Genomic DNA, 26,814 nt, shown 5'->3' with positions numbered 1-26,814 from the left:
ACTACTTAGAACTAAGTTTACTCATTTCCACACCACAGGCACATACTATTTTACAGGGGCAGATCCAGGAATTTCCTAAAGGGGGGGGGGGGGGGGCGCAACTAATATTTTTGGTGCTTTTTCCGGGCTTCATCTCACTTTTTTCTTTTTATTTCTTTTGTTTTAACAAAAAATAAAGAGGGGTGCGCACCTGGTGCGCCCCCCTCTGGATCCACCATTGCATATAGGCACACACACAAACACACTTTTTGACAAACTTGTATCACAAGGTAAGATACTAGTAGTCCGTTGTCCAAGCACTGATCACACTACATGTACATGTATACTTTTTGCCTTGGGAGACAATATTTTCTCACTGAATCATTTAATATTTTGCCCTCATTTGTCAAATATCACACACACACAAACACACACACACACACACACACACACACACACATACAAACATACCGACATACACACAAGTTTATTAATCTTGCCTAAACTTAGCACAGTGTAATCCAAATGGCAACTCATTTTGTAATGTTAAACGCATGGAGAAGGTAGCACCATTCCATAGGAGCCGACAAGACTCATTAAAACCTGTCATCCCTTGTCAAAACTACAAACACACGCAAAGAATCAGACACACACACACACACACATCTTTATTGGAGAAGCCAGTATTATTTCATGGCATTTGAAGTTCACTTTGCCCGTAGTTCCAATTTGCATCCCTTGTAACACAGTAAGTCAAGAATGACAGGACACACAATGTGTACAGCATAGAAAGTATAAATCTATTTCTGTATCAAAATATTGCATTCATCACAGTACTGCCAAAAAAGCAATCCCATTCTGTATGCACCTATAACTATATATTGTACTAATTCACGGAGATGACTTCTTTTTTGCCAAAGTAACCTTCATTTTCTAAAGCATCTAAAAGGAAGTGCATATTTAGATACTGTGGTAAGGGATATTTTAGGCTCAATCACATGCATTTCTAGATATTCTGGGCCATAAAAAACAACAACAAACGAACAGCAAACTATGGTGTAAAAAAAAATGTGTATCAACATTTAATACAAGAAATGAATGAAAGTAATGTCCAACTTAAGGTCAACACATGATTGTCTAAAAGAAATTTGCACTCTTACTCTTGTACACCCTGTTATCTAGGAAAGTCATAATGCAGGGAGAAAATTAAAACTAAAAAAATGAAATGAAAACATACAATAAAATCAACTTGAAAATTTTCCTCTGTCCATATGTCAATGTATGAAGCCTGTCTCTCCCCCCCCCCCAAAAAAGTACATTTTTTGGAAATCACAGAACAGCCAATTTGCTAAGAGTTATACATCTGCCATTGTATGCACATATCCTATATTGCTCTCAGACAAATGTGACAGTGCACCTCAAAACGAACAACAAGTCGCACACACTGATTTTGCGTGAGGACTGAAAATAAGTGAAATGGTCAACTTAGCCGAACTTGACTTTTTCATATTTTCTGAAAGAGCGGGTCTTCTTTTACATTATGCTAAAATTTGGTATCATAAAACGGGCAGAAAAGTGTGTTTTTTAGCAGTTTATCTCGAACATTTTTGGTAGAATAGTGTGATAAAGTGTGTCTTTAGAATCCCTTTTTCATTTCTGAAAACCTTGTCCACACTCTTCACTTTCAACTCTAAAAACTTTTGAAAGGATAGTGCTACTGCTTTGAAAGTTGGCATTAATTATGGACATAATGTGTTAATGAGGCATGCTTAATTTCAGTTTACTCTGATAATCCCTTCATTGTTGTTACTCTGGTGGTTTACTTCCTGTTTTTTGTCCCATTCATCGCACAGCCAGCACGGTTTGGTAAAGATTAAGCGCTTGAATAGACACTGTACTTCAGAGCCTCTTTTCTCAGTTCACACTTTTCCTGAGTTTGTGCTTTCTTTCCAATATTTAGATAGGTTAGGAGAGTCCATTTGATTTGAGTTATACATCATTTTAAAGCTTAAAGTCTACTCTTTCAGAATATGGTCTTAACTAAAAATTCATGTCTGGCGACTTTTTGTTTTGAGGAGCAGGGTCACATATTTATCTCTTGAACTAACGATGCATGCATATTTGTGGTAAATGACGATGCATACAGACATACATGAACTAGTAACTGATGACTGAAGTTAACCAATATCATAAAACTTGAAGCAAATCTCATGGAAAATTAGAGAGAAAATGAAACGACAAAAACTTTACACGTCAATATGATTACAAAACAAATATGAGTGAAAATTTTGATTTAGTTTGGAAGTTTTACAAATTGGCAGCAGGATATGATGGCTGTGTTTCTGTATATCTTCTGTGTCTATACATATAGGGCTACATATTCACAAACAAGAGACCCGGGGGTCTCGAGCTCACCTGAGTATCGCAAGTTCACCTTCCATGCATTCTGGCAGACTCTTACCTGAGAACATTGGAAACTTGTGGTGGGGTAGCTTTGAGAGCTGGGGGCATGGTGTCCATTTGCATATTCCATCACACTGGTAAAAATACCTGCAAGGTACACTGTACTTTATAGAATGCTGGACTATGCAGTTTTGAAACTTTTGAAATGAACAAACTTGGAACTACAGTCATCAATGTACAAACACAAAGTAACTTTGCTTTATCAAGTCTGGTTCTACAGAAGAATTGTAAATATTCCTAAATGTTTGGGGGGGGGGGGGGAATAAGGCCCCCTCGGTCCCCAAAGGGGAGCATGGTGCCCTGTTGAAGAAATTGAGATCTTAACCAGGGGCGGATCCAGGAATTTCGTAAAGAGGGGGCGCGTTTACAAAATTAAAGGGGGGGGGGGCGCATGCACCCCTCCCCCCATTTTTTTCTTTTTATTTCTTCTGTTTCAACAGAAAATAAAGGGGGGGGGGGCGTGCGCCGGTTGCGGTCCTCCCTGGATCTGCTACTGTTAACTCCCTGGCATGCAACCTGTCAAGTTTGGTGAATATTCATGAACACGTACAATTTACACCACCATTTGGACCCATTCCACCCCACTCCCTTGGGTCAAAAGGGGGGGGGGGGGGGTCCCAAGGGGGAAGGGGCACCCCTGATTCTGCCATGAACAAACTTGAAACAACAGTCATCGACTCATTGTATTAACTTAGCTCAATCACTTCTAGTTCTAGAGAAAATCTAGTTATACCCCTAGATTCCTTACTAGGGGTGGGGGGGGGGCCCCCTGGGGGCCCCCCAGGTGGGGCATGGTGCCTATTTGATAGAATTGAGATTCTATTCCCCTAGGGATGCTACCTGCCAAGTTTGGTGAAAATTCATTAAGGGGTTTTCAAGAAAAAGATGAAAAATTACAATTTAGGCCCCAATTTAGGCCCCCTGGGGTCCCCCAGGTGGGGAATGGTGCCCATTGGATAGGAATTGAATTCTATCCCCCTAAGGATGCCAACTGCCAAGTTTGGTGAAAATTCATAATGGCATTTTCAAGAAAAAGATGAAAATGTACAATTTGGGCCCCATTAGGACCCCTCCCATCCCCCTCCCCTAGGTCCCAAGGGGGGCACCCCTGATTCTGCCATGAACAAACTTGAAACTACAGTCATCAATGTACTAACTCATAGCATTTACTTAGCTCTATCATTTCTGGTTCTAGAGGAGAAGATTTTTTAAGATTTCTTAATTTTTTTTTTTTTTTTTGGGGGGGGGGGGTTTGGGCCCCTCTGGGGGCCCCCCCAGGAGGGGCATGGTGCCCATTTGAACAAATTGAGATCCTATCCCCCTAGGAATGCTACCTGCCAAGTTTGGTAAAAATCGGTCATGGGGTTCTCAAGAAGAAGATGAAAATGTAAAAAGTTTACGCACGACGGACGACGGACGCCGGACGACGCACGACGGACGCCGGACGAAGAGCGATCGCAATATCTCACTTGAGCCTTCGGCTCAGGTGAGCTAATAATGTGTTGATGTGACTCACAGGAAATATAAACCTGCTATGCATGGTATACATTGTACGACATAATTGTAATAATTTTTCCAAGGCTAATAGTGGAGCATTTTTACAAGTTTGCCTCAGCTTTTATTTCTCTTCATTTGTTTATTGATCAACATTGCGTCATTTATAAAGGACATGACTTTTATTCAGGCATATTGTAATATAGATCTATGGAGAAGAAATATTCATATAAAACTCTGAATTTCATCCACAAAATGTAATGTTTAATTTTTGATTGGAAAGCATGACACTACTACCTTTGTACAGAATACATAGATTCTTCTACTGAACAGATGTCATCATTTCAAATATTAGTGTATGATCAAATCAGCCAAATCTTATAATTTGATTAGTAAAGTTTATGGAAGGCTAAAAAACATATTGTATAAAACAAGATTTTTCTTCAATTTTTAATCTAAAATAAGAATTGGTACCTCCTGCATCTTGGATCTTGGATCTGTTTTCTATAAAATGTCATTCTAAAGGTATTAATATCAGCCCTTCATATCTGAGATGGTGATGAAAAATTGACAAAGTCTGCTGCCCTCTTGTGATCGGATGCTGCAGATAATATGCTGCAGCCATAATTTGGCATCACTGCATCTCACAATGCTCCCCATTAACAAGGCTGTTTCCTAGACTCGCCTCACATTGCCTGGCAGCTGAAAAGAAGTTTTTTCTCACCTGCATGGCCACAACAAGTGTGGGACAAGCACTTTTGTGGTGTGAAAATTGTCCTGGTATGCTCTGATGATGCTGCTAACATGATTTGCTCGATTCCATGATCTTCTTGAAAATCAAACCACATTCTTGACTGATTAATGTTCATAGAGATATTATATTGCCATGATCTAGTCTTCAGCAAACCACACTACTTGCATCATAGATTCCAATGCATATACATGGATGGCTCCACACTACACACGCCATGTGACGTCCAGTTCAACTTTCATCTGTTCTATGGTTTGGCTGCTTTTTTCGCTTGCTTCTTTGCAAACCACTCGTCGCTTTTGTCAGCAGCAATTGCCTGAAAAAGATAATGTCAAACAGGATTACATAAATATTCATCTATTTCAGGAAGATATACAAAGTTCCTGTGATCTAAAATGCTCAAAATGGGTATCTGCGTAAAGTGATGACCAAGACACACATCTAAAAGAATCATATTAACCCTATATAGCCTGGCCTATTCTGAAACTGCACAGCCTGTGAAGTTAAAGTCTTAATCTCCCATATCTACCAAAACTATACCATTCCTTTAAATCCTACTCAAGTTAACGTCAAACATATTCTGCAATTAAAGTTTCAGGAAGGACAATCAGATGAATGATACCAGTAACATTCATCTCTCAAAATAGTGATGGATCAAATTCTTCTAACAAAGGACAGTTAAACTAGTACCAAAAACAAATGCAAGGTTAAGAATATTGTTAGAACAAACTCTTCAGATAAAAGAATTCCTCCCTCACCCCACCCTATCACCACGACCACCATTACCACCCCACACCATAAATGGCTTGCCATCTTTTCAAGCAAGTCAACATGTGCATGTTGTACCTCTGATAGGAGGTAGTTTCCCAATCCCTTTTACACAATGAATACTTCAGAGGAAACCAAAACCCAAAGAAAAATGTGGATTGAGTGAAAGCAGCAACATTAGTACATGTACAACACATCAGTGAAAGTTTGAGGAAAATCAGACAATTGATGCAAAAGTTATGAATTTGTTAAGGTTTGGTGTTCAAACCGCTAGATGAGGAGACTACTAGAGTTTATGACGGCATGTGTGGACAAAAATATACAGAAAATATAAAGGGACTTCTACAGTATTTTTCATGAAAATTACATATTCGATCAACTTGACTCTGACATATGTTAAGGGTAGTACATAATCATTCCCCTGCTTTCTGAAAACAGTTAGTCAAGTGCTCCTTAATTATGCTACAAAAGTGAAAGCATGTTGAATTTTCTATAAATTTTCTTTATAATTATTGCCCACACATGATGTCATAAACTCAAGTAGTCTTCTCATCTAGCGGTTCCAACACCAAAACTTTACTTCAAATTTTCACTGATGTGCTCTACTAATGTTACTGCTTTCACTCAATCCACATTTCTCTTTCGAATTTTGGTTTCCTTTAATGAGGGTCACCTGTACCGCCTCTAACAATTTTTTACACAATGGTGAGCTCACCTCGTCTAGGAGACTGTCGGCTTTGGGATCCATCTGTGAGAGTTCCCGGAAGGCCTCGTCTCCAACGAAGCAGATCTCATGTCCATCCTGGGGAGATATTTCAAGATTCAAGACTCAAAGGCCAAAATTCATAAGGGAGGTACAATTGAAACCATGGTTTACACAAATTTCTTCTGCATAAATGCGATTGACAGATTGCGTATGCCAACAGACGTCCAGGAGCAAACGCGCATTGATAAGCGCATGTTAAAGGTACGCCTATTGCACGCTAATTTTAGACCATGGTACAAATTCTGTCATGAAAATGCATGCATAACATTCGTTTTTGGTCATGTAAGTGCACTTATATTACCAATAGTATATTATGATTTAATACACACAATAGCACAGACTACACACAATGGACATTCCATATTACAATCCCTACAACAATATCTGATTGAGTTTCATTTTATTTCTGAATTTCTTTATCATACATACATGAAATACAAAGTCTATTGAACAAACAAATTGAGCACAGTATAATTTGAATCTGACGGTTAAATAAACACAGTTTTAGAAACAAACTTCATTAACCCTACTCAGGCCGGGCTTTTATGGGTGTTCTGTGGCCGGGGGGAGGGTTGATTCAACCCCCCCCCCCCCAAGATCTCGGCCGTTGATCGTGCAATCGCCACGAAAATTGGCTCATGCGTTACCTGCGGTGTAATCTACCAAACTATAAGAAAAGAAATGGAAATTTTTGTCATAATGATTAATTATACTAATATATGCATAAAATCATACATTTTGCTCTAAATCAGAAAGTGAAGCTCCTAGAATCCTAATTTTTGGTGATAACATTCTTTGTAGCAATCCTAACAATGTACTTGAAAAAAATCTGGAATCAAAATTAATTTCTTATGTATTTTATTGTTTTATGAATTTCTTATGCATTTCTTTGTTCTATGATCTTTTGTTTTAACATTTTTTTCGCAAAATTTATGACAGAACCTATTTCAAGCATAATTATGCTAAATCAATTTGTTTCAGCCTATGAAAGTGAAAATAATCATATCTTTATGAATAAGAAGAGAAGACTCCATTTGCATAGACTTTATACACAAAATCACGTTTTTGAGCCATTTTCTGTCTGACAGGCATATGTATAAAAGGTCGTGCAGCGTTGTAATGGTCAGCGCGATTTTCGCAAAAATGGTGTCAAAAGATGCGCGAGACTTGAAAGTAAAAAGTCAGAGAACGGCGCGGTCAAAAAATTTCGCGCAGCGGAGAAGTCGCGAAAAATGTCGAGGGGGGTTCATTCAACCCCCCCCCCCCCCCCCGGCCTTTTTAGGGTAAAGAGCTGAAGAGGCAAAGGAAGTGATGAAATAATGCAGAATCGAGCATGTTGTAAAACTTGTTCTAAGGCTCAGTCCCATCCAGACATGTATGAAAATCAAACTACTAACCTGTTGTTTTGTTTTATTTTTTTTCACACAAATATTTTTTTTTTTTACAAAGCCAATTGAGTTAAGCAGGAGTCACTTCAAAAGAGCCATGTGAGACATTTACAAATCAGAGCGCTCTCATACTAGAAAGGAAATGGAAAAATTGGAGCAAGGTGTTGTAGATAAAATAGAAATATTTTTGTGAGGAAAGTAGATATCGTTAATTAGGAGTGAATATTCACAAATAGTTCTAAACACACATTGGGTATAGAGCAACAGACCTGACTGGGGAAGGGGAACCCTACACATTTTTTCCCCCAAGGTGATGGGGACACTGCTACCACTCCCACTGGCATTTATCTTCTACATATTTAGGTCTCTCTTTGCATAATTTGGGCCATCCTGTGATGATCCACGAATGACTATTGGTCTTCACGTATCAAATCAGTTACCCTCCAGATACAAAAGGATTACACAGTAAAGATTTCTTGATATAAGGAAGACAAGATTCTTCCCTTTCTTCCCCCTGCAAACTTTTGCATTAAATAATGGATAATAAATTGAAAAAAAAAATCACCAAATTTTCATATCTCTCCTTAAATAAAGCTTTTCATAAACCTCTAAAAATTTTACATTTTAAAGGGATGGTATAGTATTGATGGAGATGAGAAATGGGCTTTTAACTTTTTGCGAGAGATCAAGAAACCACTTACTAAAGAGTAGAGAGCATACCATTCTAAGAGGAATAAAAAGTTGATTTGATGAAAATCGGTTTTGTAATGGCCAAGACATCCAAAAACAAAGTAAAACAAAATAGTTGGAATAAAATTTGGGTCTCATCTTTTACTAGAATTGCTCTGTTTTGGGTATCTCAGCCATTTCGAAACGAATTTTTATCAAATAAACGTTGAATTTCTTGTGGAATTGCATGCTCCTTCATATTCATATCAAGAGGTTTCTCACTATCTCACAAAAAAAAATGTTATAAACTTGACGTTAGGTCTCAACCACAACTATGTGATCCCTTTAAAGCAGCAGGTAACCAGTTTTAATCTCAGAAAGACTCACCGGGTCACCAAGAATGACCACCTCAACAGTGGCCTTGCCTGGTGTGTCCAAGCTGACCAGTGGTGTGAGAATGGTGTGTCCACCTTCCTTACTGGCTGCCTCTATGCCTGGAAGCTGAAATGAGAACAGTTAAGACAATGAACATGGAAGCACTGCCTAAAATATGCAAGCATCCAAAAACAGCTACAAAAAAACATACCTAGTTACAATTTCTTGAATTATTGCATCAAAAAAGGGAAAGAGGAAACATGCAAATATCTGATATTGACAAACCAAGGAATACATGAATACACTTACATATTGCAAATTATGTTTATTAAAGAATGAACAAAGACTTTAAAAAAATGTACTACTGATCAGAACTATCCTTAGGAGAAAATTTGTGCTTGATTTACAAGATGAAAAAGACAAGCATCCATGTACATGCACATATGTGTGAGTGTATATGTGACCCGCTACAACAAAAGGATCCTAAAGTCGCTGACGGGCGAGCCAATCATGGCCCGGAAAAATGCTATTTTCAGGCCTTTCCTTTGATCATTTAGCTTCGAAATTTCGGCAGATGATAGAAGATATATTAGACTACAAAATTATGTTAAAAACAGAAATTCAAACGTTTTGACAGATTTTGGTGATCTGACTTCAAACTCGATTTTCTCGGCTCACCCATCAGCGACTTTAGGAATCTTTTGTTGTAGCGGGTCACATATGTGTGTATATGTGCCCTTGTCCATTCTACGCCATGACCACTGAACAGTAATGCAGTAAAAAATATTCCCAAATACAAATGGTCAGTGTGGGAGGTTACCCATGATACCTGACATATACTGGTACATTCCAAACACCATTTATGCCATTTACAGCTTGTCTCGTATTGTTCACCCAGGACTGTATAATGTCAAAAAATACCACATTGCCAATCATCTTGACAAAAAGCAGAATCTACCAGCACTATGTTTGATCGATTGAATGATTATTTCATTGACAGCATAAATAAGACAAGAACTCCTACACTCCTCATTGGATTAAAGCAGCATATACAGCTACATTCATGGATCCAAGGGAAAGAATAATGGAGGCAAAAATGGTATCTTGGGAGTGTCAGAAATAAAGAGTGACTGTACATGTATTTGCTTAAATATATGCCAGTGTCACATATGTCATTATCATACACCACAGGCTTTTATGTGCCTGATAGTTTTTACTCTTTAAGTACTTCAACTACTGATCAGTGATTACATACAAAAATGACATGTCAGTCCAACACAATATGTTATACCCTGCCATGATAGATCATTCTCATGTAAAACAAATGGCAACCCTTACTGAACATTTGAGCAATGCTATTGTAGTGATATCAATGGAATGAATTATTGTATTTATCATATTCTATTTGCTGACAAAAAAAAAGAGCCACTGATAATCTTTGTCACATATGGCGTTGTGATTTACCTCCTACTGCACTCTGATTGCAAATTGGCACGTACAGTGCACTCCCGTTAAAACTAACAAGGTTAATAAGAAGTTCCGGTTACAACGAAATATAAATTCAGGCAGCAACATTGATCAGCTCTATGTATTTTCATTGTTTATCTGTTTGGCTATAACGAAATTTCGATGCAACGAAAGAAAACTGTCCGCCCCAAGGACTTCGTTATAACGAGAGTCCACTGTATGTCTGGAAAATAACTGCCAATGATTAGAGATAACTTAAAGGGTGTGTACAGTTCTGGTCGAGGTGAAGATCTAGCTTTTAACGTTTTGTGAGATATTCAGAAACCACTCTATGAGATGTCAAAGAGCATGCAGTTCTAAGGGGTATCAAAAGTTTATTCTATGAAAATTGGTTTTGATATGGCTGAGATATCCAAAAACAAAGTGAAACAAAGAGATACTAATAAAGTTGGGGCATGTCGCCTTTTATTATTAGCACTTTTTGGGATATCTCGGCCATATGAAAACCAATTTTCATCAAATAAACATTGAATCCTTCTTAAAATTAGATGCTCTTTCATATTTCATAAGAGGCTTTTCATTATCTCACTTAGGAATATTCAAAACAAGAATCCCTACCTCAACCAGTACTGTACAGTCCCTTTAATCTCTTCAATTTCTATTGTGTCACCATGGCCTTGCTGTATGACTGAGGCACTTTGTAGGGGATGGCTAACTTTACACAATTAGGTAAAGTTTGGATGAATCATCTGAATGCAGCTAGGAATTTCACAGATTTTCAACTGTATATGGCGGCCACATTTTGCAAAGCATATATAACTACCTCCGCCAAGGGAGAAGGTTATGTTTTCTTCGGCGTTGGCTTGTTGGTTTGTTGGTTTGATTGTCCATGTGCAAAATAACTCAAAAAGTTGTGAACAGATTTGGATGGAACTTACAGGAAAGGTTGAAAATGACACAAGGAACAGATAATTAAATTTTGGTAGTGATCCAGGAATTTTTATGGATTTCATGAAGGATTTTCAATATTTTGGCAGGTAGGGTCAATGAACTTGGGAGCTCAGGCTGCGCGTATTTGAGGTTTTCATACACACACTTAAGTGCGTGCTCTAGTTTCTGCTAAGGTGAGGTGCCCCGCCCAGCTGGAAATTGATGACTTACAGTAACAAAGGCTTCTGTACGGGGAAATCGGGCGACTTTCAGCACGTTTTTATGGGTGGAAATCATTAATGTATGGAAGAACAAGATCATGCTGGAAATGAGCTGCTTGGCGGAGGTCTGCGCTCTCAGAGTGCTTCTCTAGTTCATTATGTTTTTCTGCTTTAGATGCTGTGCTGTGCATGCATGGCAAACAGTCAAATGATCACCGATGCTGTGTGTATTCAACCGCCATTCAGGTATATAAACTTATGTAAAGCTTGCTTGCTGTATATGCACACTAGTGTGCAATAACGCAATCAATAACAGCAGTGTTAAGTGTATGAAACACGTGCAAATTATACACATACATATACATGTATGCACTTTGTATGTATGCAACGATAATACATGTATGTGATACATACAAAATGGTGGAAACTTGTCTATAGCAATGACCTGTCTACAATGGCCACTATTTTTGTCTCCCTTATAGGTGGTCACTACAGATCCAGGTTTGACTGTACTGATGAAGGTGGCGTACCTGTTCCCTTGGGCAAGCAAAAGCTATTCTCCCGAACGCCGTCTTGTGATCCACAGCACCACCTTGGTCCTGGAGCTCTAACTTGCACTGGCCATTTCCGAAACCAAGAAGGGCGCTCTTCGGCGACTGCTCATAGAGGGTCATGCCGCAGAGTTTGGTCCAATAGTCTTTCCAAGACAAAAACAAACGATAGTCAAACTTTTCGTTTCCCTATTGAAAAACACATTGCACATGTTATCACTCAACACTTTACCCTCACAAACACTGTTTATAACCTCTGGCAACGAAGGGATTATGTTCTCATAACATGCTGGTTCGTTTGTCAGTTTGTTTGTTTGTCTGTGTGCAAAATAACTCAAAACGTTGGAAAGGGATTTGGATGAAACTTGCAGGAGAGGTTGAGAATGACACAAGAAAAAAATGATTAAATTTTGGTGGTGATCCAGGAATTTTTTATAGATTTTATGAAGGGTTTTTGATATTTTGGCAGGTAGGGTCAATGAACTTGGGAGTTCAAGCTGCGCATTTTTTAAGGTTTGCATACATGCACTAAAGTGTGTGCTCTAGTTTCTGCTATTAAAGGAGAGGCGCTGCGCAGCTGGAAGTTGATGATGTAACAAAAGGCTTCCATATTGGGAAATCATGCGATTTTCAGCATGCATATGTATGGGTGGATATCACTGATCTCTGTGGAAGAAGAATTTATGGTGAAAATGAGCTGCTTGGTGGAGGTCTGCGCTCTCAGAGTGCTTCTCTAGTTTTTGTTGTTATTTTTTGTTGTTGCGTAATACACATGGCAGCTGTAAACAAGAGATATCTGCTTAATAGCAGGTTAATCCTCAAAGCACGAAAAGCGCGAAAATAAAACCACCGCGAAAGAAACCACGTTTACAGTAATTGGAAATTTTCATGAAATCTGAATCTAAACACATTATGAATGCAATACATGGCTAACATCTGTCAAAGTACTTCACTAAGTATTATTGTTTGAATGGTGAATTTTATATGTCCAACTAAATCATACATCGCACACACTGCAGCAATTCACAATTGTTTCCGAAGTGTTGTTGTTGTTGTTTTACTTCATACTTTCAAACCACTTGAAAGCAGTTTGATGATTTGTTTTGTAAGAAAACTTGTCTTCAGGACACCATTTCATCAAAGCTGTCAGCCCTGACAATTTGTCAATCGCTGACAATCACCATAGTAACAGTCAGTGACCAGAGCTTCTCAGCCAATCAAAACCAAGGATTTTGCTGAAATTGTCAGAGACTGACATCTTGTTAAATCACTGACAACTTTCACGAAATGGTGCCGGGATCAGACTCTGATCTACCGTGTGCATGGGTCGATCATCTCACACAATATCTCGTTTTATGCTTACCGACTGACTTCTGCAGGTTTGACACCCCCAGTGCCACTTTTTGAACAGGATCTGTAATCAGGAAATATCAGATGAAAAAAAAAAAGAATTAAGATAAAGCATCACTCGAGATCACCTTGAGAATGACATTAAAATTCTCATCATGAGGATGTCTGCTTTTAGTCAATATCAAACCTATCATTTCTTTGACAGAAACTCGCCAAATTTAAGTGCAAAAAAAAGGGGGGGGGGAAATTGCTTGGATTCTTGAGACACACAAAAAACAAAATATAATTGATTAGTGAGTAGTGACTGTTTTTTTAAAGGTTTATGATGAAATGTTTATTTAAACTTTTGCAGATACTATCTATTAATCCAGCTGCATGATTACATGATTAAAATTTATTTGTTTATTGTAGTTCCACAGCACATTTCTATAATGATGTTATTCTATGCATGCAGTCACTGTAACCAACCCTGAAATCACCTTCTGGACATAACTCCACTCTAGAGGAAATATTGCAGCCACGGCAAATCTTTACTGATGCCACTTCACGGTTCACATACACGCTAAAATTACTCCAAGACAACATTCAGCCTCCCACCATGTCTGCCTTAATTTCTACGTGTGGGGAGAGAGGGCAGCTGTGGTCCAGTGTTTTGTGCAAAGGACATACACACACTATGAGAAGGTTTGAACCCTTGACCTGACCATCCTATGAAAGTGCAGGGTACAATCCACTGGATCACGACACCTCCAAATACATATTGCAAACTTCCAAAGATGACATACAGTATGTGTGCCTAACCAGTGCATCCCCTACAACAGATATCAATTTGAAAGGGGACATCATATATTCTTTGAAAATATGTGACCGTGCACCTCAAAACGAACATAAAGTCGCACACACTGATTTTGCGTGAGGACTGCAAATAAGTGAAATGGGTCAACCCAGCCGAACGTGACTTTTTCATATTTTGTGAAAGAGCGGGTCTTCTTTTACATTATGCTAAAATTTGGTATCATAAATCGGGCAGGAAAGTGTGTTTTTTAGCAGTTTATCTCGAACATTTTTTGTAGAATAGTGTGATTAGGTGTGTCTTTAGAATCCCTTTTTCATTTCTGAAAAACCTTGTCCACACACTTCACTTTCAATTCTAATAACTTTTGAAAAGATAGTGCTACTGCTTTGAAAGTTGGCATTAATTATGGACAGAATGTGTTAATGAGGCATGTTTAATTTCAGTCTAATCTGATAATCTCTACATTGTTGTTACTCTGGTGGTTTACTTCCTGTTTTTTGTCCCACTCATCGCACAGCCAGCACGGTTTGGTAAAGATTAAGCGCTTGAATAGACACTGTACTTCAGAGCCTCTTTTCTCAGTTCATACTTTTCCTGAGTTTGTGCTTTCTTTCCAATATTTAGATAGGTTAGGAGAGTCCATTTGATTTGAGTTAAACATCATTTTAAAGCTTAAAGTCTGCTCTTTCAGAATATGGTCTACACTGAAAATTCATGTCTGGCGACTTTTTGTGTGTTTTGAGGTGCAGGGTCACATATATGTATTTGATTTAAGACACAAGGAAATGAAACATGGTCATATGACAAGAAAGATATTGATTTACACATCTGCTCCAATATCTATTTATGGTTTACACAAAACATAGCATGATGATAAGAACAATATGAAATCAATTAAGAAGGGGAGGGGAAGGAGTAAATTTGAGAGGAAACATTCAAATACCCTATTTTGTCCTCCAACAAGTCTCCATTTCACCAGAGATGTAAACAGAATAAAAATTTGATGCCCTTTGGAAGCATTTTGACAAACGGCCCTTACCAAATGTCTACTTAAACTTTGCTCAAGCACTTAACAATGCTCAGTTGGAGGATTATGTACAGAACGGCCCTGACTAACCAAACTCTTCCTTGTGTTGAACTGTTGCCATCACCAAATACTAGCCTACAGTGCATACATGCATCGTAAAACCTAATGACAGCTCAAGGAACATCGAGCTCCTATGCTGAGTTGAGAATTAATGGATTTTGTTTAGTGTTTTAAAATTCAGCTTTCAAAAACTGCTAAATTTTGGGTGTTTGTGTGTTTAAATTGAACTAGAGAGGTAGAAACATCACCAAATAGCCAAAATATGAGAAAATTACTGAAGTCTAAAACTGCACCATATTGATAAATGATATTAGTGGCAACCACATATGCAATGTGAGGAGGTTATGTGTCTCTAAGTTTCCCACTCATTTAGCTGTCAACAAATCTTCACCAAATTTCATACTTTGACAAGAAAAAAAGAGAAATCTAAACCAGGAGTATCCTCTGCATCAAATTAGTACATGGTAGACCTAACTATGGAAAATAGGATGTACAGTGATTCAATTTATCCACAAATCAATCAAACACATTATTTGTGAGATATTCTGTACACATATGCTCAAGTGTAAGAGCTATAAGGTGATGACATCATCTTATCTAATCTGCATATGATGCATCACACGTTACCGCGGGGTACCGTAATACCCGGGGTACCATGTTGTGTAGCGCCACCTCACGTCCACTCGAGGGCAGCCGCAGAAAATGCATGCACCGTGTGTGCGTGTACATCATCATTCCCATGCTACTGCATGTTATACAGTCATGCTTGTACTATGCATGCATGGCACGCTGTGTTAAGGCCGTGTCACACCGTTACGGGCAAGCTACGCAGGCTTGTGGCGAGGAGGTAGTTGCCAGCACGCAGAAGATTTTCAGCGGGCGAACAAGAATGTTTGCAATTTTCATTCATGCCTTGTCATACCATGATGGGGAAGTTTTGCGGCTTGACTTGCGGGGAAACAAATTTACTCCCTGGAGCTCTCCGCAGTTGGTCCACACCTGACAGTATCTAGTGCGTATCTCGCCTGTAGTTGCCCAGAGGTGCTCACGCAAGTCCAATTTAACCGCAACCAAGTTTTGAGCATGACCAAAACTTTTTCCGGGTGAGTCGTGGAAATGCCCGGAGAGGTCCACGCAGAACGCCAGTAGGAGGCCCTTAGCGGCAGCACTTCCCAGGCAACTCCCACGCAGGTGCTTCGCAGTCCCGTATGCAGCCAAGATAATGAAATTCTGTGGGATTTCAGCCATTCCATCAGAGGAATTCCTTCACTAAGTTGTCAGCCCCCACGCGACTGGTACAAAGGTCAGACAGTATACTCGCAAGTATAATTTAAGTAGAACGCGTCCAGCAAGTAAGACACACGCGCTGACTCGTGCAAATCCTTTTCCGCCCTCAGGAATGTCCGGTATGCTAGAAAATCCCTACACGTAACAAGCCCGGGTAGCTTGCCCGGAAAGGTGTGACAGGGCCTAAACACGGTTGCGGGTAAAAAAATATGCGTGCGCACCTCCGGGCGACTACGGTTGAGATACGTGCTAGGTACTGTCATGTGCGGATCATCTACGGGGACCTCCGGGTAGTCAAAATTGTTCTTTGCGAGACGCACGCAAGGCTTGCCCGGAAAGGTGTGACACGGCCTTTAGCAATAGCACGTGCTTCAGTACAGTGCAGTGCAGTGCAGTGCAGTGCATTGCAGTGGCTAGCGCGCGCTAGCTCCAGCACCAAAATAATTTCCACTTTTTGGCAACACAGGGTACAACCTTTTTAAAAAAATAAATAATTCAACAAAATGGCTGATTTTCATTTGGTACCCGGGGATACCATTTATGTCATCATAATCATGTAAATGAGACGACGACATCACATCATCTCATATGAATAATTATGAAGTAAAAACTAAAATCCCTATTGTATAAAATCGATGGCACCTTTAAATGATTCCATAACTATTCCATTTTGATGGAGCTCACATCATGCTATTTACTCAAACATGGAATGGAGGTGCACTAACCCACTGAGGACAGGCTGATTTTGCTATTTAAACACACATTTCCCAAAGACACCTGCCCAAGAATACACAGAACTAGTCTTTAAAATACAGGGAACCTCATTACAAGGACCTAAAAACCATGATTATTACCTTGTTACATCAGATTTCTCATAATATCAGGGTTAAAAAAAAAAGTCGGGACCTGTAAAATCACCAATCTATTTGTTATATCCAAATATGTTATAACAAGGTTCCATTGTACCCAGATGGCTTAGGCGTCTCCTACCTCCACTTGGGGCTGCTTTGTCCACCAGGTAGAATCGGTATCCCCCCGGTGCCTCGACGGAGTATTCCCCCTCCGACACAGAGGCCAGGGTGAGACCGGCCTTCCTGGCATTAGCAACGGCCTTGCTGGATTGGATTGTGATTCCCTGGGTGGGGGGAAAAAGGGGATGGTGTAAGAGGGAGGAATGTAAACAGGAAGAAAGGATGTTTGCATCTTCTACCAGCCAGGGAAACTCTTATCCAGAAAACGTTTAAAATGACATAATTGTGTGCTGTACAATAATAATAATAATAATGATGATAATAATAATGATAACAACAATAATAATAATAATAATAATAATAATAATAATAATAATAATAATAATAATAATAATAATAATAATAATAATAATAATAATAATAACAATAATAACAATCATCATCAATCATCATCATCATCATCACACAGGCACAACTCTCTCACAAAAAATCAGGGGGTATGAGAGTACTTGCAGATATGAGTCTGAAAAAATCTAAAACTGATGAAACAGAGGTTTGAAATGCATTAAATTGTAAAAATTTCAATGCATTTGAATTGCTAAAAAGTCTGGAATCAGATTAAGCTCTGAACTCTCACATCCCTGAAACATACATTTACTCAGACAAACATACAAACAGATAGACGCTCACAAATGATTTGGATTTAATCTGACAGCATGCTGTTTACTTAGCCCCAGAAAGCAAGCAAACACTCATCCCTGTGCAGTGCAATGTCCATGCTCAAACAAGCAGAGGAATTATCCATTATGCCACTTAGTACACTGTGATACCATTTTCAAGACTCCGCCCCTTCATCCCTTCAAACACACATCATCCTTGAATACACTTCTCATTCTGGCACGCAAGTTTCATGAAAGTCCAATACCCATAATAAGACCTGTCCAAAATCAATGCTAAAATACTCACATTTTCCAGATCATATTAACATTTTCCCTATAAATTTTGAAAGACGACTTCTTGTTCTAAACTCATCCTATGAGCTGCAGAGAATACACTTCTTTAGTTTTCCAACTCGAGAGGTTCAACCATAACCTTGGCGACATCGACTACAGACTGTGACCTTTCACCTTACCAGGAAGTCATTTCCGAGGTCGTAGCTCTTGACCCCATAATTGTAGGTCAGCTCCATCACAAAGTGGCTGTCCTCCGCTCCGAATCCCACCATGGACTTGCTCCACTTGCCATCGTACGGTCTACAAATTTTTTTGTGAGGATGACAGAAATATTGCATTTGTAAGCTAGGATATACCACGAATATCATCGAACATACCAACATTTACACACTGCCCTCTTAGGGCCATTACTCATGGCAGATAACATTCAGACAAACATACAACAATTTTATGCTTCCCTTGTATGTGAAAGAGACATTGCATGCGATTGCCTACACATTATAAATTTTGATGGATTCCAGGATAAAAATTTAACCTCTAACCTACAAGATTCTCAGGGCCTCACCAAGCTCTTGCATGCAGTGGTCTGAAGAATATGTTTCATTTTGGTTCTAAATTACCTCTTAAAAGAGGCTGTAAGCACCATAATATATATATCCACATCTCACTTAATTACAGTTAAAGACGTGAACCATCCAACATTGCATCTAGCTCGAGATTGAAGTAGGTTGAGAAATAAACTAATGGGCATGTTTGCCAAGTCATTACATAAATGTCAAGTTTATTGGCTTCACATCTTCCACGCTTATGAAATTGATTAATGAGATAATGGGTAATCCCAAAAACATCTTGGATCTCAAAGGCTGGCAGACTCACCAACATTTACAGCGCATGTGAAATGTGCTGAATCATTGCTCCTCAAATCAAGCTCCTTTTATCGACACTCAGTCTCATTGTTTCTTTCATGTACCCACACCAAGAATTTACACGTTGTAGTTTGTTTTTTCCATACATTGAACGCTATTTCTGATTGTCTGGCAGGCTCTGATACAACACACTATTATTGTGTTCTGCTCCAGTATTGAATTGTTATGCATACAGTGCAGGTCTTACACGTCACACCTTATACATTGCATGATATCTTGATTAATCTTTGCTAGTTACTACTTCCAAGCTGCTTCTCAATGCGTGCTATTCTCTGCTTAGCACTAGAAGGTTGCTTGCAAGGTTACTTCACACACTGGTGTGACTGGTAAATCTCACACATTTTTTGGAAAGGTTTCAGATAATAGATAGTTGCGTACCTACGATGACTAACTGTTAGTGATGCAGGGATAACATGAAAGTGGCAGTTTATCAAATGTGTTTTCACAGACCAGTCCACTACATACAAACACACATATTATGATGCACTGTGTGCAAGGAGTTGACTGCTGGATGTTCGTTCTCATTTCATTAAAAAACAGATGTTATGACAGCAAGTCTTGCTAGAAATAGCAACTTCTTGTAGCAACAGCCAATCAGGAAGCAAGATTCTTGTCATCACTAGGACACTTGCCAATGAGACAAGATCGAGAGTTGATATATCACAGCAGTTAACTTTCTGAGAAATTGAGCCCAGGAGTTTAAGGATTTAAAAGGAAGCTGATGCCTTTGTCAGCTAAATGCTGTGGTTGGTGGAAACTTGCAAAAAATTATACTAGAGGGCATACACAGCCCATTAACCCCCTCACAACTTCCATCTCAAAATACAATTCTGTATATCATACCATATATCTTTACGCGAATAGCGAGTCTAAATTTTTTGCGTATCGGGACTTTCAGACAATTTCATGAGTGGTTAAATTCGCGATGGTGGAGTACTGTACTGAACAGAGAAATGTACATACGTCTGCATCACATTCATATCAGGATCAGAGTCATAATTTTCATGTGTCTTTAATTTCACGAATGGCACCCGACTCGAGAAAATAAAAACCTCGCAAAATGTATTTGGCGTATATTGTATTGCATGTCATGCTTAACCCTCAAGTTGTGACATGGAAAACCTTTTTCCTAAGAGGGTTCTAAAATCCCTGTTGAATCTGTGCAGGATTGACCTGGGTCCAGACTTACCAAGACTCATTCCCCAGAGCTGTAGTAAGAGACCAATCTCACGCTCACTTGCCCACTCAATCACTTTCTCACAGCTCTCAGGGGAAAAAAATAACCCCAAAACAAAACAAAAACTGAGATCAATAATGAACATCAAAGGGGAAGACAGCTAGCCAAATGCTGAACTGAGTGTAAGGTAAACTTTTTCTTTATTCTCATTTTGTTGATTAGAAGATACCTACTGGGCTTAATCTTACATTTATAGCGATGGGTTTTTTTTTCCCGTAAATTCTAAATGGATAATTTAAGAGCTAGAAAATTGTAACTACGTCATGCCTGTCATGTTTTAAACTCATTCAAAACTGGCCAAAATTTTGACCAAAAAAAAAAAAAAATGCCCCTCCTACACCCTCCCCCCCCCCCCCCCTTCTTGGCAGCCAGTTGAGAAACTTGGCATTTCTTAGGGTCTCGTCAACAAAGAGTTCAAGTGGAGGCACACTCACCCATTACAAGTCGCCTTGCAGCCTTCCTCAAACTCTTCATGCCTCAGAAACTGTAAAAAAAAAAAATGAAAATGATATTATGACAAAATTTATGTCATCTTACAGACATTATGATTCATAATGCTGTCAATTTAAGTTACTCATTATCATCATTTCTACGACTCCACCAAAGCGGGTGTGTTTGGTGTTGGCAAGAAATTACTGTGTATATACACTCTCTTCAGCCATTGCCTCCTGTTTGGTTGGTTGGTTAGTCACCTATGATTTTTTTTTTTTACATACAGGGCAGTTTTCAATAGGGAAGTGCTACTTGCCCTGGGCTAGCTGACAAGTGATTTTTAGAACCTACACTTGTGCAAAACCTAACTGTGTGAACAAAGTAAAGATACAGTTCACATTCCTTGAACCATGTACCACAAATACTAAAAATCATGTTTTGTTCTTTATACTTTCCACATCTCTTGAGTCTATTGTCTCTGAAACAGTTGAGTGCACATGGTCGTGACACTTTTGAACACTTTAAACCTGGTGTTGGAATTTCATAACACATTAATGCACTGTAGTGTACGCACACCGTCTTTTACAACCCCTTACTCCTCCAAATCTCCATCATATTTGTCGCTGTCATCACTCCTGGTTTCAAGATAACTGATGTTGGTGGTATTGTTGTTTGAAGAAGAAGAAGGAGAAGAAGAATATAATTCAATCAAAATTATTTCATAAATAATATATTTCCTAATTAATACACGATTGCAGATTGCTTCATGCAGTGAGTGTGCCTGTGCTGTGTTTGGTACAAACATGACAAATGAATTTATTCTGTGCTGTCTGCTGTGTAGCTGTGTGAGCCATATTTACATTTTAGTATTACTTACAATAACCACCAGTCAGTAGGACTACTGGAAAATATGGCACAAATCACTCACGTGAATAATGATTAATAATCATTATTCACGTGAGTGATTTGTGCCATATTTTCCAGTTGAAAAATATTTTGTTAACCTGCATTTGTGCCGAACATACTTACGTAGTGACAACAACGCGTCTAAACGTTTAGATCGAGTCATCGAGAATTACATACAAGGACAAGTATTACGTTAGATAACGATGTGAATGCTTATAATTTGTACCGTGTACAAACCTTCATTCCAAGAACTTCTCGATAAAACTTCGCAGTGTTGGTTCGATCACCAACTTTGAAGACGAAGTGCAAAGCTCGGCGACCAGACATCTTCTCTTCAGGAGTTAGTAAGTTCAAAATAACCGAGACTTTCGCATACAAATCACAACTACTGCCTACGGAGTCTTCCCGTCAGAACTAGCGGATCGGTGTTCCCTACGCAGCGCCGCAGTTTGGCAGGCAGGTCCAGAAGGAGCACGGAGTGGAGTGGTGGAGGGGGTGGGGCGGGACCGAGCAGGTGCGGCGGCGGCTGTGCTAAAAACAGAACGGCTGTAGCTCTCCGCGCAGTAGTACGTACCACGTGGTACGTGCCTGCATTTTGTGTTTACATCATCGTGCGGCCAAAGGTCAACATCGGAAAGAAAACAACGTTCAGTACCGGTACGGTGTGCAGTATTCCATCTTTCTGGACAGGGACATGGTGTCCTCGAAAACCACACTCCTTCTTCTGAAGTACTAGTAGAAAAGTACAATGAGCAAAGATGTTCACAGGTAGGTCGCAACAAGATTAGAAAGATAACTACGAAATACGAATCCCCAAATAAAATCACACTCACCAACCAGGGGATTCACCTCCGTGCACGAGTGTCACGCACGCACACGCTGAAATAAAGGAGTGACTGCGATTACAGTCATTTTGATAGGTGGTGTCTCATTCTTACGAAGGTTGGGTGTAAATTCTATTGGGACTCGAGTAGGGTAGGGGGATATCCCGAAAAATCGTTGAAATATAATGTTCGATTAGTATTTCAAAAAAGGATAAATATATTCTCTACATATCCAAGGCCGGGACTCGAGTAGGGGAAATCCCGAAAAATCGTTGAAATATAGGCTTAATAAAATGGTTTGTTTTTGCGCTTTTGTTTTTTTTTTTTTCATTTTCCCGCGATATATCTTCACTGACTTATCTGAAGTTTTCAAATCTTTCCGAACAATCCTGAAACAGAGTCCCGAATAGGGTTATTTTCAATCCTGAAAATCCCAAAATATGCAGGGATAATGCTTTTGATGTTCTTATGTTTGTTTGTTAGTTTTGGTTTGCTCTTTGTTATATTTTTAGTTTTTGTTTTTGCCCCGATTCTCTTGAAGGTACAGTACTTACGTACTAGCCTAGATACTATGTGCATGTTTTCCTGCAAAGGATGCCAAGCTTTACAAGCTTTTTACTCGCACTTTTCATCTGGGCACTTGAACATCACAAGTGCGATGATAACCCAACGGCGGTCTGTATTAATTTACGGGAACTTGGAAGAAGAAGAAGAAGAAGAGGAGGAGGAGGAGAAGGAGGCTGGTCTTCTTTTCGCAGAACATTTCGCCACCTGGACTCCATGGATACTGGATCCGTCATGTTGCTTTCCCAGTTTCCCTTCCAAAAACCTGTGATGGGGCTAATTTTGATGACCTCCCTTCCTAAATCTTGTGAAAGAGGGTTATACAACCCATTCCCATCCTTAAATGGGGTGTCTTTATGAATATGGAACAAGCATAATGATCATATGTAATATGGTTGACTGCACAAAACAAATTATCAAACAAACGACAGCAAAGAAATCTAGAGGTTTTAGGATCATGTCTTTCATGTAGGTTGTATAAGATTGTAATTCCAATTCAAGGTTCATAATTTTTATAATACTCACATTTTTTTTTTTGTCTTTTTCTTTCCTTTTTCTTTTTCGTTTTCGGATTAACGAATCTGATTTCATGTTCGGAATGATCGAATCTTCGGAATAACAAACCACAATTATTTCATGTTACTACTCGGATTAAAGAACTTTTGGAATGGCGACCCTCCTTTCGTTTTTGGAAGGCCGAAGCTATAGAAGTGATTGTTATGTCCATAGATATGCAAACAGTGTTTAGACAACCATGGAAGCCACTGTTATGTAACCTAGCTTAGCAGGCTTGTTCCTTATGTTTTTTTGTTTAAAGAGCCTTGAGTACATCCAGTATGCACTCCAACAATCCTGCCTATTCCAAACTTTCTTTTGATGGGATATCGGTTGAAAGTTCTGTCGTAAAGTCATCTTCCATTGTTAGGAATCTTGGAGTGTGTTTTGACACGCATCTGAACAAGGAAGCACACATCACAAATGTGTGTAAATCATCATACCATATGATTTATAACCTCAGACGTATCAGGAAATATTTTGATGAGAACAGTATGAAAATGATTGTCCAAGCATGTATTGTTAGTAAATTGGATTATTGTAATGGGTTATTATATGGACTCCCTGATTCTCAAGTTGGGCGCCTGCGGCGAGTCCAAAACTCCTGTAAAGCTTATTTGTATATAACAAACCTAGGTTTTCAAGGATTACTCCTCTTCTGAAAGATTTACACTGGCTTCCGATTCGTAAACGAATATTGTTTAAGATTTTGTTGATTGTGTATAAGTCACTTATCGGTCAAGCCCCCAGTTACATATCCGAATTATTAGTGTTTAAATCTCATCGACATACTCATAATTTGCGCAGTTCTAAGGACATTCTTCTTTTACAGATTCCAACATGTAAAACAAAAGTAACATTGGGAGACAGAGCATTTGCCTGTGCAGCTCCCAAACTCTGGAATGATCTACCATTAGAAGTCCGGAAATCCCCAACAGTAGCAGTCTTTAAATCACGACTCAAAACACATCTTTTCATTTAACTGTTCGTTATTATCAAGCACATCAGAAGAACATATGTCTATAGGTTTTGCGCTTTATAAATTGATATATTATTATTGAAATGATTATGCTCTCTCTCGAGAGGGTCACGAGAAACACCGGGGACAACCATGCACTGCTCTTTTCTGTTTCTCATTCATTTTGTCGTGGTCACAATATAGCTTATGTTCACGGAACCCACGTGATCAAGACGTCAGTGATCAGGCTGTGTAAGAAAGTTTGTATAAGTTTAGGTCCCACAGTTCCCATGCACAGTTATGTCTGAAAAAATGTAGTTTATAGATTCCGGAGTTCTGAATGATTACTGGGAGCTGTCATAAGAACAACAGTTGGCGTAAAAATATGCGATCATGAGAATTCGTCTAATTTCGAGCTACATGTATTAATTAAAATCTTTAAAAAGTCCAGAATTAAAACTATTGCCTTGGTGAAACACGGCCTGTCTTGATCTCCTAAACCAACGGACCCAGAAAAATAAGACCAGCAGTCGTTTTTAGTCTTTACGGATAGCTTCACCAAAGGCCGTTGTCCAACCGTCTCTCAGGAAAGGTCAACATCGATAAGGGATTTCATGAAGAGAGAAAAAGGAATTACAGTCACATCAGGGTCTGCATACTTCATCGCTCGCGAGTTTTGCAAAGCTTTATGTATAATAAAATCTTGTTCCTGCATGATCTTTTGTGATTGGCCCATGTTGTGACCTCTCTTCCAATAGTGAGCGCTCAACCATTCATTATTCTGTAGTTGAGATCATACTTTTTGTGACCTTTCTTCGGTTTTTTTTTTATATTATTGTTGCACGGCGTATTTAGTTCGGCTCGAGAGAAATGTTATCTGCGAGGAACGATGTGGTCTTTCACCGGCGAATTGAATAGTCACCCTCAGTCGGGAACAAACTCGCACAATCCTCGCTCGTTCTCCACCATTTTCCCCATCGGCACCGTTGGGTAAAACGCTGGTTGTAACAAAAAGAGATGGAAATCGTCGGGGAAGAGAACCTCAACACCTGGATTGAGAAGTGGGAGACAGGGAACTGGTTTCCTACAAGCCCCAAGAAGGTGGTAAATGAGTAAGTCTTTTCCATACACTCACTTAACTTTACTTCAGCGAGTTCCATCAGGGGCCGCGCAACACAATGTCAGTAGGCCTTATAAAGGAGCGAAGCCGCTCCCCTAACTACCCACACAGTTTTGGCTCTTAAAAAAAAGTGAACCGAAAAAAAAAGGAGAAGAAAAATCGGAAAAGCACGATTCCAAAAACTCATGACTTTGAAGAGTTTTATCCCGGTCTACCCAAACGTCTTCCAAAATGAAAACAACGCAGACTATATACAACCGTGATTAAGCCGCTGTTTGATTTAACTGCTCTCTGTATGGCACCCACCACCGCAATTTCATAAAACACCCTGCACTTGATTGCTTTAATGTTTTCCTAATAGAGTCATGTCGCTGAATACATTTATTTTTGTGAGGTCCCTTCCATTTTCCAGCCTATTTAACCGCTCATGATGGCGGCGGTCTATTGCATTCAATTATCTTTCTCATTTACTGGAAATGATTTACCATTTATGCTTCTTATTTCATTCAAATTTTCTGTTTAAGTTATAGGCCTATCGTATGATATTGCCTATTATATTATGTTGTATTTATGTTTTCTATACTTGTGACGTATTTTGGTATTGGTTTAATCATTGCAATTGTTATAGTTATTGTTTGCATACTTTGGAACTGAAATTGAATTTGTATGTGTTGAACTGCAGAAAATCTTAAACCAAAGCAAACCAAAATCAAAAATAGAAGGGGCCGGGAGGGGGAGGGGATCATCGATCCTGCATGCATTCATGCTACGCCTGACTTTCCGCTGGTCTCTTGTCCATAATTATGGTACTGTGAAACGTCTGCCTCCTTTTTATGTGGATTTACACCATAGCCACAGCTTATGTTCCTTTGAAATCAATTTTCAGCTGACTGTGTTGTGTTGTGCAGAGTTAGTACCTATGGTATCATTCATTCATTAGTAATTATTCAAACTTGCAACGAATAGCGGATACCAGGTTAGAACTTACTGCACTTTCTAGTGCACGCGATTGGTTCGAAAGGCACA

The 26,814-nt window shown here is 39.1% G+C and overlaps 1 protein-coding gene across 1 annotated transcript; it reads right to left on the bottom strand.

Moving 5' to 3' along the window:
- Positions 1-4,506: 4,506 nt before the first annotated feature.
- LOC139728645 (glyoxalase domain-containing protein 4-like) lies at positions 4,507-22,180 on the bottom strand. Its single transcript, XM_071639582.1, has 9 exons — positions 22,005-22,180; positions 20,864-20,913; positions 18,446-18,566; positions 17,333-17,477; positions 13,186-13,236; positions 11,802-11,968; positions 8,666-8,779; positions 6,171-6,257; positions 4,507-5,003 (listed from the first exon to the last, which is right to left on the bottom strand). The coding sequence occupies exons 1-9, from the start codon at positions 22,092-22,094 to the stop codon at positions 4,935-4,937; spliced, it is 894 nt and encodes a 297-aa protein (XP_071495683.1). The 5' UTR covers positions 22,095-22,180; the 3' UTR covers positions 4,507-4,934.
- Between the last annotated feature and the right edge of the window lie 4,634 nt (positions 22,181-26,814).

This window comes from Diadema antillarum, unplaced genomic scaffold, assembly GCF_040938485.1.
Source record: "Diadema antillarum isolate AM-2024a unplaced genomic scaffold, OU_Dant_1.0 seq00000189_RagTag, whole genome shotgun sequence".
Classification (NCBI taxonomy): domain Eukaryota; kingdom Metazoa; phylum Echinodermata; class Echinoidea; order Diadematoida; family Diadematidae; genus Diadema; species Diadema antillarum.
This window is presented reverse-complemented; position numbering and strand designations above follow the sequence as displayed.

Coding starts and splice junctions, on each gene's coding strand:
- LOC139728645 (XM_071639582.1), bottom strand. CDS start 22,094: ATGTCTGGTCGCCGAGCTTTGCACTTCGTCTTCAAAGTTGGTGATCGA. Junction 17,478..18,445: donor ACCTCGGAAATGACTTCCTG/GTAAGGTGAAAG, acceptor CCCCCCACCCAG/GGAATCACAATCCAATCCAG. Junction 6,258..8,665: donor TGGTCATTCTTGGTGACCCG/GTGAGTCTTTCT, acceptor ATATCTCCCCAG/GATGGACATGAGATCTGCTT.